Below are 17,790 nucleotides of genomic sequence, written 5' to 3'. Positions count from 1 at the left end.
TGATTCATTTTTGTTGAAGGGAAATGCTATGATTACTGTGAGAATGGTGGAGCCTGCCAGCTGGATGCTAATGGGACCAGACTGTGTCGCTGTACTGTCCTGTTTGAAGGCGGCCGCTGTGAGAAAAGCAGATGTGATCGCTGCAAAGATGGTACTTGCGCTTTGAACAATGGAGATATTCTTTGCACGTAAGTATTTTTGAATGGTGCATGTGTACCAATAACAGAGATTATTTATTTTTGCTCTCAGCCAGCCTCCTCAATGGATTAAGAGGAATATTCACCCCAAAAACCCACTATCACATTCTGGAAGAGAAGCTGAGAGGCAGAAATCATTGACCCTTATGCAATTCAGTTCTTCTCCTAACTTTTCTCCTAGAATATATTTTTCATTTTCTGCTTGAGGCTACTTTCACATTACACACTGTAGTCTCCGCCGCTGCAACTCATGGCAAAGGCAATGTAAGTTTATGGAGGCTTACACATTATTGCAATGTGATACGGTGTGATGTAGCGATATCGCCACAACCCCCATTGCAAACTGTGCAGTGTGATGCCGCATGATCCAGGATTATGCAGCACTGCAAGTCTATGGTGATTAGGTAATTGTAAATGATTGCAGTATCGGCGCACTTGCGCAGAGCGACGGTACTCCAGTGATGTACTTCATTTTCAGCTGGGACTACATCACTGAGTGTGTGTGTGTGTGTGTGTGTGTGTGTGTGTGTGTGTGTGTGTGTGTGTGTGTGTGTGTGTGTGTGTGTGTGTGTGTGTGTATGTGTGGGGGGGGGACTGCTCTATTTGCGCACTAAGCCCCAGGGTAATATGTAAGAGGACATGGTGCGGAGCAATCTTTCCTGCTGCAGGATGATCGTGCCGCACAAATAACTTTTCAGCACTCTGCAATAGAAAAGTAAACGAAAATAGGTGAAGAAGTACCGGCAAAATTATTAAGAGTATTTTCTTGCTTCCTAATTGGCTTAAAAGGCATGTTATTGTTTAGATGTAAAAAATATCACCTAGGAGAAAACTTAGGAGAAAAAGTGAATTGAATAAGGGCCATTGTGTGGTTGAACTTGCCATAAAATATGAGTTTCTAGTTTTCAAATTAAAGTGTACCCAAATAAAAAATACACGGTTTCAGAAATAATATCTATTTTCTAACTTATAATAATAAATAGCAGCCTTTTTTCAGCTGCATGATGACAAATCTAAATAATATTTTACATTTATCGAAGGAACCCCTCCCTTTCATATTGCCGGGACAGAATCTGGCAGACTGGTGGAGGAGATTTAAAAAAAAAAAAAAACACAGGCTGCTACTGATGATGTCACAGGGGATATGATGTCAGCTTATGTGAGATTTCACATAGACGACGCCCCTGTGAGGGAAGGTAGCTGATGACAAACACACCCATGATCTAAAACCTCCTACTAAGCTCAGAAGTAATAACCTAATTAAAGAGAAGTGGTGCAACTAAATATTTTGAATTAAAAAAAAAATGTTTGGTTTGGGTCCGGTTTAATTAAAGCAGAAGCCACGTCTCTATGAACATTTTATGTCTGCCCCCCACCGACCTGTTGGATTTGTGGACCTTCAGCCAACTTTTGACAGGGATCAAAGCAAAAAGCATTTCTTTCTGATGTTACCAGTGACAGAGTGATTGGCTGTCTTAATGCTGATTGACAATTACTTTACATTTTCAGAGTTACCAAGGCCAGGGGAGGCAAGGTTTAGGGTTGCTATGTGTGTGATTGTAGTGCCTGTTCATTTTATACATGTCCTGATACACTTCTGTTCTGTGGGATTGCTCAAATATGTGCATTGTAGCAGCATGACTCCAATGCACTGCAGCTTGCATGTTATGAATGTTGTGCTGAAAAACGAACAGGACATATTTCAGTGGGGATGGGTAGGCTTACATTAAGTTTTAATGCTGAAGCCTATGGCACAGAACAAAGAATGCATCCTCCCTATTTCTGGTGCCCAGAAGGGGAGGAGGGATAGCCTATGGTGTTTACCTATGTTGGAATCTGGAAGACTTGGTACTATATGTCTCATGCCCTCTGCAGAATTACTGCATAATTTTTCCTAATACTCTAAGGAACTGTCTCAAAAATCTTAAAATTTAAAACACATACAAATAAAAAGTTCATTTCTTCCAGAGTAAAATGAGCCATAAATTACCTTTCTCCTATGTTGCGGTCACTTACAGTAAGTATTAGAAACTGACATTATCAACAGATTTTGGGCTAGTCCATCTCTCCATAGGGGATTCTCAGCATGGCCTTTATTCTTTATAAAGACACTCCATGAAAAAGATGTATATAAAGACGCTGGCCAGCCTCCCTGCTCACCATACACTTTTTTGGCAGTTGGATGGAGCAACTGCCATTTACTAAGTGCTTTTAATTAAAGAAAACCCTGAGAACCCCCCCCCCCCCCATTTGAACATGGGCTAGTCCAAAATCTGTCAGTAATGTCAGATTTCTACTACTCACTGTAAGTGACAGCAGAATAGGAGAAAAGTAATTTATTGCTCATTTTACTCTGGAAGAAACATACTTCTTATTTGTATAAGTTTACATGTATTTAAAATTTTAAGATTTTCGCGACAGAGGTCCTTTAAAGGAGAACTGTAGTGAGAGGTATATGGAGGCTGCCATATTGATTTCCTTTTAAGCAATGCCAGTTACCTAGCATATACATACATGCGATTTTTAAATGCAAATTAACTTGCGCATTTGTAAATTTCTTTTAATGATTGTTACAGAGAAGTAATTCCTATTATTGCCACTAATTATCTATGGGAAAAAACGTGCAAAAATGTGAAAATCCTATCACACGTGATTTTTCTGCATGTGACGTCCAAAAAATAGTAGCATGGTCATCGTCTTTTGGGATGCAAATTTCGCATTTAGTGAAAACAGAACCATAGAGAAGAATTTGTGTGCAGAAAAAAACCGCAAAATTCACACCTAGTAGAAACGGGCCCTAAAACTTCCACATTCATAGCTGGAACTTCCGGCTCTGAATGCGGAAGGGTAAGCAGGTGGTACGCACCATAGTCTGCATCGGAAATGCAGGCGGCCAGGTGAGTTAACCCCCGCAGATCTTGCACTTCAGAATGCTCATTCCTAATAAGTTGGTAAGAACATAACACTTGTGTTTGGCTATGACAGACACTCCTGACAGCAGGGAGGAAGAAGTTCTATAGGTTATCATTACTCTATTTGGAAACCAACATAAAGAGTATCATTGGATACCGGTGTCCGTTAAATCTTTAGACTTGAGCAAAATAAGAATATGAACATTTGGGAATGTGCTACTTATTATCATTTCTGTAGATACAACTGCTTATGTCATCAGCATATTTTCCTTTCAGGTTCACTGTAAAGTACATTTACCACTTTCTTTACCAAAATAACAAAGCTTAGCCCCATAGTTCATATCTACTACATACTAAAGATATGCTGCTTATACAGTGGGTTGCAAAAGTATTCGGCCCCCTTGAAGTTTTCCACATTTTGTCATATTACTGCCACAACTATGAATCAATTTTATTGGAATTCCACATGAAAGACCAACACAGTGGTGTACACATGAGAAGTGGAACGGAAATCATACATGATTCCAAACATTTTTTACAAATAAATAACTGCAAAGTGGTGTGTGCATAATTATTCGGCCCCCTTTGATCTGAGTGCAGTCAGTTGCCTATAGACATTGCCTGATGAGTGCTAATGACTAAATAGAGTGCACCTGTGTGTAATCTAATGTCAATACAAATACAGCTGCTCTGTGACGGCCTCAGTGGTTGTCTAAGAGAATATTGGAAGCAACAACACCGTGAAGTCCAAAGAACACACAAGACAGGTCAGGGATCAAGTTATTGAGAAATTTAAAGCAGGCTTAGGCTACAAAAAGATTTCCAAAGCCTTGAACATCCCACGGAGCACTGTTCAAGCGATCATTCAGAAATGGAAGGAGTATGGCACAACTGTAAACCTACCAAGACAAGGCCATCCATCTAAACTCACAGGCCGAACAAGGAGAGTGCTGCAGTCAAGAGGCCCATGGTGACTCTGGACGAGCTTCAGAGATCTACAGCTCAGGTGGGAGACTCTGTCCATGGGACAACTATTCGTCATGCACTGTACAAAGTTGGCCTTTATGGAAGAGTGGCAAGAAGAAAGGCATTGTTAACAGAAAGCATAAGAAGTCTCGTTTGCAGTTTGCTACAAGCCATGTGGGGGACACGGCAACCATGTGGAAGAAGGTGGTCTGGTCAGATGAGACCAAAATGGAACTTTTTGGCCAAAATGCAAAACGCTATGTGTGGCAGAAAACTAACACTGCACATCACTCTGAACACACCATCCTTACTGTCAAATATGGTGGTGGCAGCATCATGCTCGGGGGGTGCTTCTCTTCAGCAGGGACAAGGGAAGCTGGTCAGAGTTGATGGGAAAATGGATAGAGCCAAATACAGGGTAAACTTGGAAGAAAACCTCTTGGAGACTGCAAAAGACTTGAGACTGGGGCGGAGGTTCACCTTCCAGCAGGACAGTTACCCTACACATAAAGCCAGGGCAGCAATGGAATGGTTTAAAACAAAACATATCTATGTGTTAGAATGGCCCAGTCAAAGTCCAGATCTAAATCCAATCGAGAATCTGTGGCAAGATCTGAAAACTGCTGTTCACAAACGCTGTCCATCTAATCTGACTGAGCTGGAGCTGTTTTGCAAAGAAGAATGGGCAAGGATTTCAGTCTCTAGATGTGCAAAGCTGATAGAGACATACCCTAAAAGACTGGCAGCTGTAATTGCAGCAAAAAGTGGTTCTACAAAGGGGGCCGAATAATTACGCACACCCCACTTTGCAGTTATTGATTTGTAAAAAATGTTTGGAATGATGTATGATTTTCGATCCACTTCTCACATGTACACCACTTTGTATTGGTCTTTCACATGGAATTCCAATAAAATTGATGCATGTTTGTGGCAGTAATGTGACAAAATGTGGCAAACTTCAAGGGGGCCGAATACTTATACAGTGGCAACCCACTGTATCAATGTTCATAGTCCGTACCAAGATATCTGTAAAAGAGTTAACTGTCTGTGTTTTTATTTCTGTAAACAACTAATCAATCATCTTCTACATTTTCATGCTAACACTGCTCTTTCTCCTAACCCCTAGGTTTCATGTACTTTGAGAGCTAAGAAGATTATTCTATTTATATTTGACTAATTGCTATATATTTTTGCAGGTGCAAAGATGGACGTATTGCAAAGTCTTGCTTGACATGTGACAATTACTGTCAGAACGGAGGAACATGCAATATCAACAGACAGACAGAGATGCCAGAATGCCAGTAAGAAACCAGATGGAGATTGGGAACTTATGCTCAGAACTGACTCACTTAAAAAATGAATAGATTATAACATTTACTAGTGATCAGTGGATAGAAGCTGTGATTTGCTAATCCCAACTCCTCCCTCTTGTGCATGGCTAATTAGCATATTAAAGATTTTATAATTTGGTCATCACTCAGTTCTTACAAGTCTTCTGCCTGGTAGACTACATAAAGAACACTGGCAACAGTCAGGATTTTTATTTTACTCTTTTAAAATCTACTTAAACCATTGCAGGTAAAATATATCCCAGAGTTTAGTAAATTAGTCCTGCATAGCAATGTATTTGTGATCTCACCCTGTGGCACCTGTAACTAGTAGTGCAGCCTGAGGTCTTCTCTTTGACCAAGAAGTGGTATCTTCCCCTGAGCTGAGGACGACCAATATCTCTGCTATTTCTAGGCACCACATCTCTTGGTCCCAACTCGGTGGACCTCAGGAGAAACCTTTACTAACTCTTGATTCTTGACTGGGCCTATCTCAGCTGAGAGCACCTTAGCGTGTGTATCGGCATTTAGCAGAAGCAGATATCAGAGTACTGTGTGTTTGCAGTAGACTTATTATAAATATTAAATCAAATTCATGTTATATCCAGTCTTTGTAAACACCCATTTTGTCTTTCTTTTCATATTTAATCTGTTACTTTTCTAGGTGTACATCAGACAGAACTGGCCCAACCTGTGATCTGTTTGTGGGACAATCACAGCCAACCTCAAGTGAGTATATTCATATTCTACTTCCATATATAGGAAGCTCTATACTTTAAAGCTCATTTTCAGGGACATGTGCTGTTCCATATAAGTGCTTAATAGTAAGATTTATTAAATCACCCCTTGGGCTTTTTGGCTAATTTTTCAATGCAGGCATAATTGTTTTTTGTTTTTGTTTTTTTGCACTTCAGCATTATTTTTTTGCAACTGCATTTTTTTCAACAACTCTTTAGGGAGAGAGTTAAAACAGTGCAGTTAAATAAATTGCTTAGTGTAATGCTTGGTATGCATTTTCTTTTGCACTAGCATTGACTTTAACCCAACTGCAGGAAAATGCATCAGGCAGTATGTTTGGTCTGGGATAAAAATCAAATTGCATCAGTGAAAATGGGGCACTGCAATATTGCTGATAATTATGGTGTCCTTGCGAGATTGCATGATTTGCATGAGCCTTAGAGAATACTGACGCCCATGATCAGGAGCAACATTCAGTAGCATTAATTTCCATTCACTGTAGAACACGGCTTAAGAATGTTTTTACTATGTAGTTCAAATAAACCCTAAATTGTCTTTAAGTACCTGTGTATTCCTGTTAGTGAAGGTGAACGTTAAACTAAAGATCCGGTATAAACTTTTCAGTGTATGTAACTGTCAGAGATGTATTTTTTTTCCCATCAAATACTAAGAATGTAACTCTTTACTCAACAATGTTGTATTTAATTCTTGCAGAGACTGCTTCCATTGTTATTCCACTAGTGCTAATACTGTTGCTGGTCCTTCTTGGAATTGGAATATTTGTCTGGTATAAACATCGAATGAGTGGGTAAGGATCTTTTTTTCCCCCATAAACGTTGTCACTGCAATCCTAGCCTTGGCACACATGCATCTGTGCCATTTCTGTAACATTGCTATGTACATTGTAATTATTGTTTAATAAATATAGTGTTTTAGGTTTTATACTGAAAAAGTATGTGTTTTTTACATGAAATCAGGCCAAGTATGTGATGAAGTGCTTGAGCAGTGCCGTTTTTTGGCACAGCTATTCCAGGCCTGGGCCTGGAGCGCCAAGTGGTATAAAGGGTGCACTCCTAGTCCTTTCATGCACTCAAGGCATGGCCCCTTTAAGTCACTGGAGCTCCATAGGCACTCTTGCCATCTGGTTACTCAACCCTGGTTGTCCTAAAGATTTCAAAGAGATAATTTCAGCTTTACCAGCTAAATGATGGAGATGTAGAATTGTGTCATTCCAGCTGCACATGGCTATACAACAACCACATATATTGCATAGATAGTCATTGTGTGTCCTGAATTTACTTGCTTCAAAGGCTATTGAAAACACTTTGGCTAATTGCAATTACTTTTTTTAGTTTTTTTTTCTTTAGTATCCCTTCCACTTTTTAAAGAATATAAATGTTGTTTCACAGGGCTAAAGGTTTCCAGCACCAACGAATGACAAATGGAGCCATGAATGTAGAGATTGGCAATCCAACCTACAAGATGTATGAAGGAGAACCAGATGATGATGTGGGAGAATTGCTCGATGCAGATTTCACTTTAGATCCAGATAAGGTAAAACTATAAATATTAGGAATTCAACTGGTTACTATCTCTGCCATGCTCATTCCTGTTTTAAGATGTAGATGGATGCCAAATATTGTCATCAAAGCCCGGCAGTGGCGTAGCTAAGGAGCTGTGGGCCCCGATGCAAGTTTTACATTGGGGCCCCCCCAAGCACTCTATACATAACAATTGATGCGGCGCACCAAAACCTGCCAATGGCAACTACAGTGTCAGAGGTGCAAGAAGGGGATGGGGAACAGTGTGTTAGTGATTACTACTATTCACAGCATCTATAGAAGTGATTATTATGAGCACAGGACCAATAGAGAGCTAATACTGTAGTTGAGGGAGAGCCCTTCGGGGCCCCTCTGGCTCAAGGGCCCAGATGCGGTCGCTACCTCTGCACCCCCTATTTCTACGCCCCTGAAGCCCGGTATACACTTTAGACTATATTGGTGGAAACTTATTCTGCCAGCAGCAATGGGACAGTTAATGCACACCTAGTTTGACTGAGCTTCATATGTAAAGCAAATTCTGCAATGGCCATTTCCTACTTGCTTGAATTATGGTGGGCAGAAAAGATTGTGGATGGCTGTTTGGACAATGGACTGTTGTCTTATGACCACTTGAAATTGTTTCAATGTTTATGTGAATCTTTACTAATGCCTTGACCTCCTAGAATGCTGGTCACCGGGTCTTCAGCGGGGGTTTCGCTTAGTTCATCATTATTATCATTATTATTTTCAATGTATCATTAACCACTTCACCACTGAGGGGTTTTACCCCTTGAACACCAGAGCAATTTTCACCTTTCAGCGCTCCTTCCATTCATTCGTCTATAACTTTATTATTACTTATCGCAATGAAATGAACTATATCTTGTTTCTTTCGCCACCAATTAGGCTTTCTTTAGGTGGGACATTATGCCAAGAATTATTTTATTCTAAATGTGTTTTAATGGGAAAATAGGAAAAATGTGGGAAAAAAATTATTATTTTTCAGTTTTCGGCCATTATAGTTTTTAAATAATGCATGCTACTGTAATTAAAACCCATGAAATGTATTAGCCTATTTGTCCCGGTTATAAAACCGTTTAAATTTTGTCCCTATCACAATGTTTGGCGACAATATTTTATTTGGAAATAAAAGTGCATTTTTTTCAGTTTTGCATCCATCCCTAATTACAAGCCCGTAGTTTATAAAGTAACAGTGTTATACCCTCTTGACATAAATATTTAAAAAATTCAGTCCCTAAGGTAACTATTTATGTTTTTTTTTTTATTGTATATATTTTTTTTTTAATTACAAAAAAAAAATTGGGGAGTGTGGGAGGTAATGAGTTAATTTATTGTGTAAAACTAATGTATTTGTGTATGTAAAATGCTTCAGGGTGTAGTTTTACTATTTGGCCACAGTGAGTTTGTGTTCATGTGACCTTCCGGACGCTTACAGGAAGCATTATGAGGCTGGGAAAATCACAATGATCGCGCTGTTTCTCATAGAAGCAGCAGATCATTGCGGGGGCTTAGATCAACGAACGGGAATGGATTTTCCCGTTCATTGATCTCCGGGCAAGCGGGCGGCGGCATGCACAAGCGGCGGGAGCACTCGTACGAGCAGCGGGAGTGCGGACAGCGGCGGTAGCGCGGGAGGTACGGATTTCTCTGTCCCTTGTTTTTATAAGGGTGGAAAAAGGGACGGAGAAATCCGTACCGCTGGGGGTAAAGTGGTTAATGCTATTTGTCCACCGCAGTCACTGCTGTCATATTCTCATTGTATCTTAAGGAGACCATATAAGTTTCAACTTAAATGTTTGATTTTTAATTTTTTTTCCATAAACACTTCACTTGTATAGAAAAAAAAATGTAATTTTTTTTTAGATTGGAAAAATCTATTGAATATAGAGTACTTTCGATCTTTTGTTCTATTGGCCATGGTGGAACAATGTGGTTTAATTTTTAAAAAATTTGAATCGTGTTTGGTGGATTTGTTTGATTTTTCAAGCAATACAGTAATGTTATATAAATACATTTTATACATTTAAAAGTGTAAAGGGGAAAAAAATGTATGACTATGGGCTCGATTCACTAATCGGTGCTAACCTAGTTAGCATGCCTAAAGGTTTGGGCGTGCTAACTAGGGTGCTAAGCACTTAGCACGCCCAGATATCGCGTGCTGTGCGGTGTGCCGAAAACGTCGCGCGGTGCAACGTTAACGTCGCAACGTTCGCGCACTAATTCACCTTCGCGTGAAACGTGGTGCCCTGTAAACGTTAAACCCGGTGCGCCCAAAACGGTGCTTTGGGTGCACCGGGTGCGACGTTTAAAGGGCACTGGGTGCCATGTTTCGCGCGAAGGCGAATTAGCGCACGAACGGTGCAATGTTAACTCACCTCACAATGTTTTAGACGCACCGCGCGCGCACAAAAACTCTTACCGCGCGCACAGGCACTTAAGGCGTGCTGAAGGGCTTTTCACAAGCGTGCGAACACTTAGCACCGCTTTGTGAATCAAGCCCTATGGGTGTATTTTTTCCTATCAACTTTCATCAATCTGCTAATGTGATTGTAACATTCACTTACATTTATTCAGGTTACCAGTGATTATTGCTCAGTGCAGATGCCTGCAAGGTGCCTAACCTTAACTCCCCTGGTGGTGCCTAACCTTAACCCCGGAATCAGTTGAAAAGGGCTCCTGAGCCATTTATATTAAAAGGGCACCTCCATAGACTTCAATGTTATTTCTGCAAATATGGGCTACAAGGTGGTGAAAAGGGCTCCTGAGTTCTCTTTCGGGTACAAGGTTTTTGATTCTGCTACAAAAGGGTGCCCCTTTGTAGCCCATATTTTTCATTCGGCTACAAGGTTTTTTATTCAGCTACAAAAGGGCGCCCCTTTGTAGCCCATATTTTTTATCTGGCTACAAGGTTTTCGGCTACAAGGCTTTTGATTCTGCTACAAAAGGGCGCCCCTTTGTAACCCATATTTTTTATTTAGTTTGCAGATATTATCAGCACACCACAGGTTACAGCACACACTTTATTGTGCCAGTTTCCACAATGTATGCTAACAATTATTTTGGGGGCCACACAGGGTCCCCCTTTATCAAGGCATGTGGTTTTGCCTATAACCGCATCCTTTTTATAAACTAAAACTAGCTTTTCAGCTACACCAGGCGCACTTTGTAGCCGAATTTGGCTTTTTTTCATCTATATCAGGAGCCCTTTTCAGATGTACGCTTAAATCCCCCCCCCCTCCCCCCGGTGGTGCCTAACCTTAACCCTCCCCCTCCCCCCCCCCCCCCCGGTGGTTCCTAACCTTAACCCCCCCTGGTGGTTCCTAACCTTAACCACCCTTGGTGGTGCCCAACCTTAACCCTACCGTGGTGCTAACCTCGACCTCTAAGGACACCACACTCCTAAAATTAGCAGCTAGAAATGGTGCATAGTGGTTATGTAAATGATAACTAGCGGCTATAAAACTTTGGCTTGGACGGCATATACAGTGCTGCCCATAATTATTCATACCCCTGGCAAAATTTGTCTTAAAGTTACTTTTATTCAACCAACAAGTAATTTTTTTGATGGGAAATGACATAGGTGTCTCCCAAAATATAATAAGACGATGTACAAGAGTCATTATTGTGTGTGGGGGGGGGGGGGGGGATTCTCAGCTTTTATTTACATTTGAGCAAAAAGTGTCTAGTCCAAAATTATTCATACCCTTCACAAAACTGTCACAGTATGTGAAAAAAATCCAAAGTTCTATGCATTTGGAAATAGTCTAAGCTGTTCTTAAACATCCTAATTACCCTGATTAATTGGGAACAGCTGTTTTAATCAACTCAACAGGTGAGAAAACAGCAGTTCTCTGCAGTTGATTTGTGGACAGTTATGGCTAAGACAAAGGAGCTCAGTGAGGACCTGCAGCTGCACATTGAGGCAGCTCACAAATAAGGAAAGGGCCACAAGGCCATTTTTAAATGTTTTCAAGTAGTTCCGCACTGTGGAAAATCTCAGAGGACGTGGTCGGAAGCCAAAAGTGACACCTGTGCTGGCCAGGAGGATAGTGAGAGAGGTGAAAAATAATCAAGGATCACCACCATGGCCATCTTGGTGAATCTGGGCTCTGCTGGTGGCAATGTCTCAAGGCAGACAATACAATGAACACTGCACACTGCTGGGTTCCACGGATGCAGGCCAAGGAGGACGCCACTTCTCCAGATAAGACACACAAAAGCTCACTTGGCCTTTGCAAATGCTCATCTGGAGAAAGAAGAAGACTTCTGTTCTTCTGTGTTATGGTCAGGTCACAATGATGTTTCCTTCATTTGGCTTAAAAAAGGAGAAGCCTTCAACCCAACCACAGTAAATAGCACCATAAAAAAAGCACAATACATAAGGATTCTCAACGACAACATCAGGCAGTCTGCAGAGAAACTTGGCCTTGGTCACCAGGGGACATTTCTGCATGACAATGACCCAATACACACAGCAAAAGTGGTGAAGAAATGGTTAGCAGACAGCAACGTTAACATTTTGGAGTGGCCCAGCCTGACTTGAATCCAATTGAGAATCCGTGGAGGGAGCTAAAGATCGTGGAGGACCGCCCAACCTGAAAGATTTGGAGCTCATAGCTAAAGATAAATGGGCAAAAATACCTGTGGAGACATGCAGAAAGCTGGTCTGCAATTATAGGAAGCTTTTGATTGCTGTAATAGCCAATAAAGGTGTTTTAAGTGTATTATTAACCAGTTCGGCCTATCTGGACGAGCTTCCTCGTCCAGATAGGCACTGCTGCTCCCGCCGCATGGTGCGCGCGATCGGGCGCGCTCCCGCGCGCACCCGCTGCTAGCCCCCCCGATCAGTGAATGGGAATATAATTCCCATTCACCGATCTAACTTCCCCGCAGAAATACCGATGCTTTCTATCCAGAGAGCGCGGTATTTCTGCCCCCAGGAAACTTCTCCCCTGCTTTTTGGTTCCTGGATGCGAGATCGTTCGCATCCAGGACTTTTTTCACTGTGACCATCTTGTGGCCAAATAGTAAACTGCACCCACATACATTTTTATTTAAACAATTATATTATTTAACATTTAAAATGAGCAGTTTCCCTCCCACACCAAAAATTACCCACATACATTTTTTATTAAAAAAAAAAAAAAAATACACAATAAAAAAAAAAACAAAAACAAATAGTTACCCAAGGGTCTAAACTTTTAAAATATGCATGCCAAGAGAGTATGTTATTATATTATTTAAAATTATAAGCTTATAAATAGTGATGGATGCAAATTGAAAAAATGCACCTTTATTTCTAAATGAAATATCGGCACCATAAATTGTGATAGGGACATCGTTTAAATGGTGTAATAACCGGGACAGATGGGCAAATAAAATGCATGGGTTTTAATTATGGTAGCATATATTAATTTCAAACTATAATGGCCAAAAACTGAGAAATAATGAATTTTTGCCATTTCTTTCTTAATCTTCCTGTTAAAATGGATTTAGAAGAAAATAATTCTTAGCAAAATGTACTACCCAAAGAAAGCCTAATTAGTGGCGGAAAAAACAAGCGATAGATCAATTCATTGTGATAAGTAGCAATAAAGTTATAGGCGGATGAATGGGAGGTGAACGTTGCTCGGATGCATGAGATTTTCGGCACTGCGGTGCTGAACCGGTTAAGAAGAGTATGAATAATTTTGGACTAGACACTTTTTGCTCAAATGTAAATAAAAGATGAGGAATGTTTTTTATTGTTTCCACAATAATGCCTATTGTACATCGTCTTATTATTTTTTGGGAGACACCTATGTCATTTCCCGTCAAAAAAATTACTTGCTGGTTGAATAAAAGTAACTTTAAGACAAAATTTGTCAGGGGTATGAATAATTATGGGCAGCACTATAACTTATTACTTGTGTGTATGCTTTTTCCATGCTTTGTTTTCCTAATATCTGTGTTCTTTCTCTTTCAGCCTACAAACTTCACTAACCCAGTCTACGCCACTCTGTACATGGGAGCGCACAATAGCCGGAATTCTCTAGCGAGCACGGACGAGAAGCGAGAACTTCTGTCCCGCGGAGACGATGACTTCTCAGACCCTTTGGCATAGGGTTGAAATTTTAGTAATAAGAGAAAAAAATAGCTAAAAAAAAAACTTTAAAAAATTATGGAGAAAACCAACACACAAAACACACACACAACCTAACGGTGTATAAAGTGTATAAATGAAGGACTACTTTTATATTGATCTCAGTATTATAAATATATTTTTCCTTGCCATTATTTTCTGGAACCTGTCTGAAATCCTTCAGCTCCTTGGCCATACATGCTTGGGACCTGCCTGTAATGGGACTCTGCAATAAACAGGAAGTGGCACATAGATCTTTTCTTACACATAAGAAGAGTTGAAGAGAAAGAGAGATACGGCTAGAAGATAAGAAGGAAAGGAAAGGCAGCTTGTATAGCAAAGAAGACAAATGACAGATCAGCGAGAGGGGTGCTTTTTATATTTTCAAGGGCTGGCCTTTTTAATAAGACTGTTACGTTATTTTAATCCACTTCAAGATCGCCAGGATGGTACAGAGCATACCGAGCGAAATGTACCAGACGAGCGCTTTCTATTACATTTCAGCTTTCCCTTTTTACCTTTATTTGCTTCATTTTTTAAGCTACAGCATACAGTAAATAATTATTTTAAATTGTTTTTATTTTTTTAACGACTTGAAGAGAAGAGAGTGGAGCCATTTTTTTTTTCAGGCTGAGCCTTGCGGAAGATGAACAAAAAGAAATAATGTTTCTGAGTGTTACTGGATTAGTGCAAAGCGACTTTCAACTCCTTCACTGCTACAGCAGCCTGCTAGTGAGCAAGAGGTAACCATCTACAGATCCTTTCATGTGCTGGAGGAAATTGGAAAGGCATACACATTATGTTATGGCAACAAAACTCCCAACACAGGCAACAGGGTCCATCCACTTTCCCCCCCGACAACTGAGGAGCTGCTTTTACAAATCTTACTGTGCCTGCTACCTGGAAAGCCAGAAGAACAATCCCTTTTTCTAGCTGGAGAAAGGACTCCCCCCCCCATCAGATGAATGTGTTCTAGCTACAAACTGTATTTTGCTTCCAGTAGCGTCAAGTTTATAGCGTTTAAGGGCTTTTGTATTCTGTTAATTTCTTTGGTTTTGCTGCAGTCATCTTTAGTACTAAAGGAGCCTAGGAGAAGGTTCTTTAATTTGTTCCTTTTTCTCTCAGTCCAAATAATGAAGATCTGTGGATGATGGGGAGATTAAAGTGATTGTGTATTTTAAAAGCAGTGCTATAAATCTTAAAATACGAATGTCCCCAGTTTTTTTTTTATATATGTATGTTTCACAACTAAACTTGTTTTCATCAGCATTAAAGTAAAAACCCATTTTTTAATGTTTGATGATAAATTCTCTTATGTTAAACTCTTCACACTAAAACCCCTTTTTAAATGTTTTATGTTGTCTTAATTGTGATACAAAAAAAACTTTATTCAAGCTCACAAGCCTTCACAGAGCACATTTTGGTCACAGAGAGCTCACAGGAGCAAAGTAGGTGCACCTTAAAATGTTATCTTAAATTATTTTTAAGAATTTTTGTCCATGGCACTACAATTTTGATGTGTACCTGTCAGCTAGGCAAAAAAAAGTAATTTTGTCAGTCCATAACAAACGTAACGTCCTATTTGCGATTATGGTACAAAAACAATGAGAGGTTTGCCAATGTCTTGATTTGCACAGTAACAGAGAAAAAAAACCTTTATCAGAAACTCACAGCTCTTTAATTCTATTTATATATAACAAAATGTTTATACGTGAAGTTAAAGCGCTGTGAATCTTTGCTAGATGTTTTCTTTTGTGAGGTACTTTGAGTTTCCCGCCTTTTTAGATGTCCTTACTAAATGGCTGCCTTCAGCTGACAAAATGGCTGCTTTGTCTGTGTAAAAGTAGCAGGTGCAAAGTAATGAATTAGATGTGTGTCATTTATGTAATCACTATTTCTCCCTGCCTGGTGGCCTTGCAGCACAATGTTGTACTGACAGTGTAGGGGTTTACCTGCCTTTAGCTGCCTTTTACGTCATAAGTTTACATCACATCTTTTTTTTTTTTATTGAAATTCTATTGTCCACCTGAAAAGTTGTCCTTTTATAGCTACAGCAGCATAACTCTTATCTTATCTTACGGCCCTGCTAGAAATGTGAAGGGCTCAGAGAGAGATCTTGGTTAGTCAGGTCAGGGAGGCAGGCTGGGAAAAGGGTAACATTAAGGCGAGTAAAAGTTCGGTACAGTAGCTTTTCACAAACAACGTAAGCACACGCTTCTTCCTTAGTTATTGGCAATGTATTAACTAATTCTTTGCTATATGATGTTGAATTTGCACATGGAGTGGCACGGTATTACAGGGAGGAATTGTGCTCTAAGTATTTATGTATATGAAGTCTATAAAGCCCTCATATCTTGGCACTTTGACATTTGTACACACATAGTTTTTTAGTGTGTTGTAGCTTCTCTCCACTTGATTGGTGAATGGCAGAAGAGACCCATACACCTAAAATGCTGAAGTTTTTGGGCGTGGCATAAACGCTTCCCAAAATCCAACATTTTAGAAGAAGACTTTCTCTGATACAGTCCGTAAGTAATTACAATGTACGGTACTTTAAAACATATACATTTATGAAGTCAAGTGCGTTGTTTCAGCCTGATTTGAGATAGAAAACGTTTATTTATGTACCTCTCTTCCCCATGGTAGTGATCAACATGGCAGCTGTGTAGCTTCATCCAATATTAGACCGTGTGCAAACTAATTCTGTTAGATCATGGAAAGCATAGGATTTTTTTGTTTGAAATGATGTTGCACTATATAGCATTACTTTGGTAAGTAATCTACCATCGTAACTCATTACCCATCCTCTTCCATTGTCATTGAATGGAAATGTTGGAGATGAATCTTTAGCACAACAGCTTCATTTTCCAGAAAAAAAAAACACATTCCATGAGATATGCCAGCACGCCCCTCCGAATTCCGACTCAGCCAATGGGCTGCTTTGTTTTTCCATGTTTTTTTTTTCCAATCAAAACCAGGAAATCTGTTCTCTCCTGCTCTCTCGTTTCAGGTGTACCGCAAGGTACATTATGTTCACATGCAGTATTTTATTTTTACTTTTTCTTAATCTGGAAAGCACTCATTTTAAAATGTTTTATTGGGCTGACTTGAGGGAGGCAGGGTTACAAAAAAAAGTTTTAATAATTTTTGCTGGATTACTTTACAACTTAAATAACACAGAATATTGTTATAAATAAAGTTGAAAATTATACTGAAAAAAGTTTAGATTCTTTATTTGTGTGACTGTGGATGAAATTATTTTGTAAGTGTAGAATGTACTCTATCTTTTGTTACTTATTAACGACCGACCACTTGATCTCATTAAAAAGGGTACGTTTATTTACAAATGAATTAATGTACAAGTTATGGCATACAAAATATTAAGTGCTATCTAAGGGAAAAGGGTAAACACAATACACATACGCACATGCTAGGGTCCTTCTGCTTCCATGTCTTATCTTTCTGACTCAGAGATCCCAATGTAGCTCCTCTCAATATATCAGGTAAAGAAAACCCCTCCTCCATGGCATCCAGCAAGTGGCTATGTACTTAGCAGTTGGGGTGGATGTTAGCTGAATAGTTCATCTGTGGAAAGAATAGCCATTGTACACACCAGATTAACAGGTTTCTGTGGCATCTCCAAACTTAGTGTGGTAGACCACCTTTGAAGTCAGATACTGGGGATATTCCTCCAGCTGAGCATCCGCTCAATAACCAGAAGATGTCAGGTTTGAAGGATGGTGTATTGTTCTTAGCTGGTTATTTATTTACATGTAGATAAAGTGATTCCTTGAAAATGTTCTTAGTAAGTCAGAAATGTCCATGCCCACTTTCAGTGAAGGAATACCCAAAAATAATTCAGTTTATACAGATATGGAATGCTGTAAACTTCAACAGTAAGTAAAAGTGCTGTGAATTACTGGAATTTGATACTGATCAATTAGGACAATGGTTTCAAAGTGTTAG

General features: G+C 39.7%; 1 protein-coding gene across 1 annotated transcript in view; it reads left to right on the top strand.

The window, feature by feature from the left end:
- LRP1 (LDL receptor related protein 1) overlaps positions 1 to 17,044 on the top strand; it is a 463,435-nt gene extending 446,391 nt beyond the window's left edge. Inside the window, exons 84-89 of the mRNA XM_068267473.1 lie at positions 20 to 188; positions 5,272 to 5,376; positions 6,068 to 6,132; positions 6,856 to 6,949; positions 7,551 to 7,695; positions 13,669 to 17,044. Of these exons, the coding sequence (XP_068123574.1) occupies positions 20 to 188; positions 5,272 to 5,376; positions 6,068 to 6,132; positions 6,856 to 6,949; positions 7,551 to 7,695; positions 13,669 to 13,806 (716 nt within the window). The 3' untranslated portion in view covers positions 13,807 to 17,044. The remainder of the gene's footprint in view (positions 1 to 19; positions 189 to 5,271; positions 5,377 to 6,067; positions 6,133 to 6,855; positions 6,950 to 7,550; positions 7,696 to 13,668) is intronic.
- The last annotated feature ends 746 nt before the right edge of the window (positions 17,045 to 17,790 follow it).

Source organism: Hyperolius riggenbachi, chromosome 2, assembly GCF_040937935.1.
Source record: "Hyperolius riggenbachi isolate aHypRig1 chromosome 2, aHypRig1.pri, whole genome shotgun sequence".
NCBI lineage: Eukaryota > Metazoa > Chordata > Amphibia > Anura > Hyperoliidae > Hyperolius > Hyperolius riggenbachi.
The sequence above is the reverse complement of the archived record's forward strand: the minus strand, read 5'-3'. Positions and strand labels throughout refer to the sequence as shown.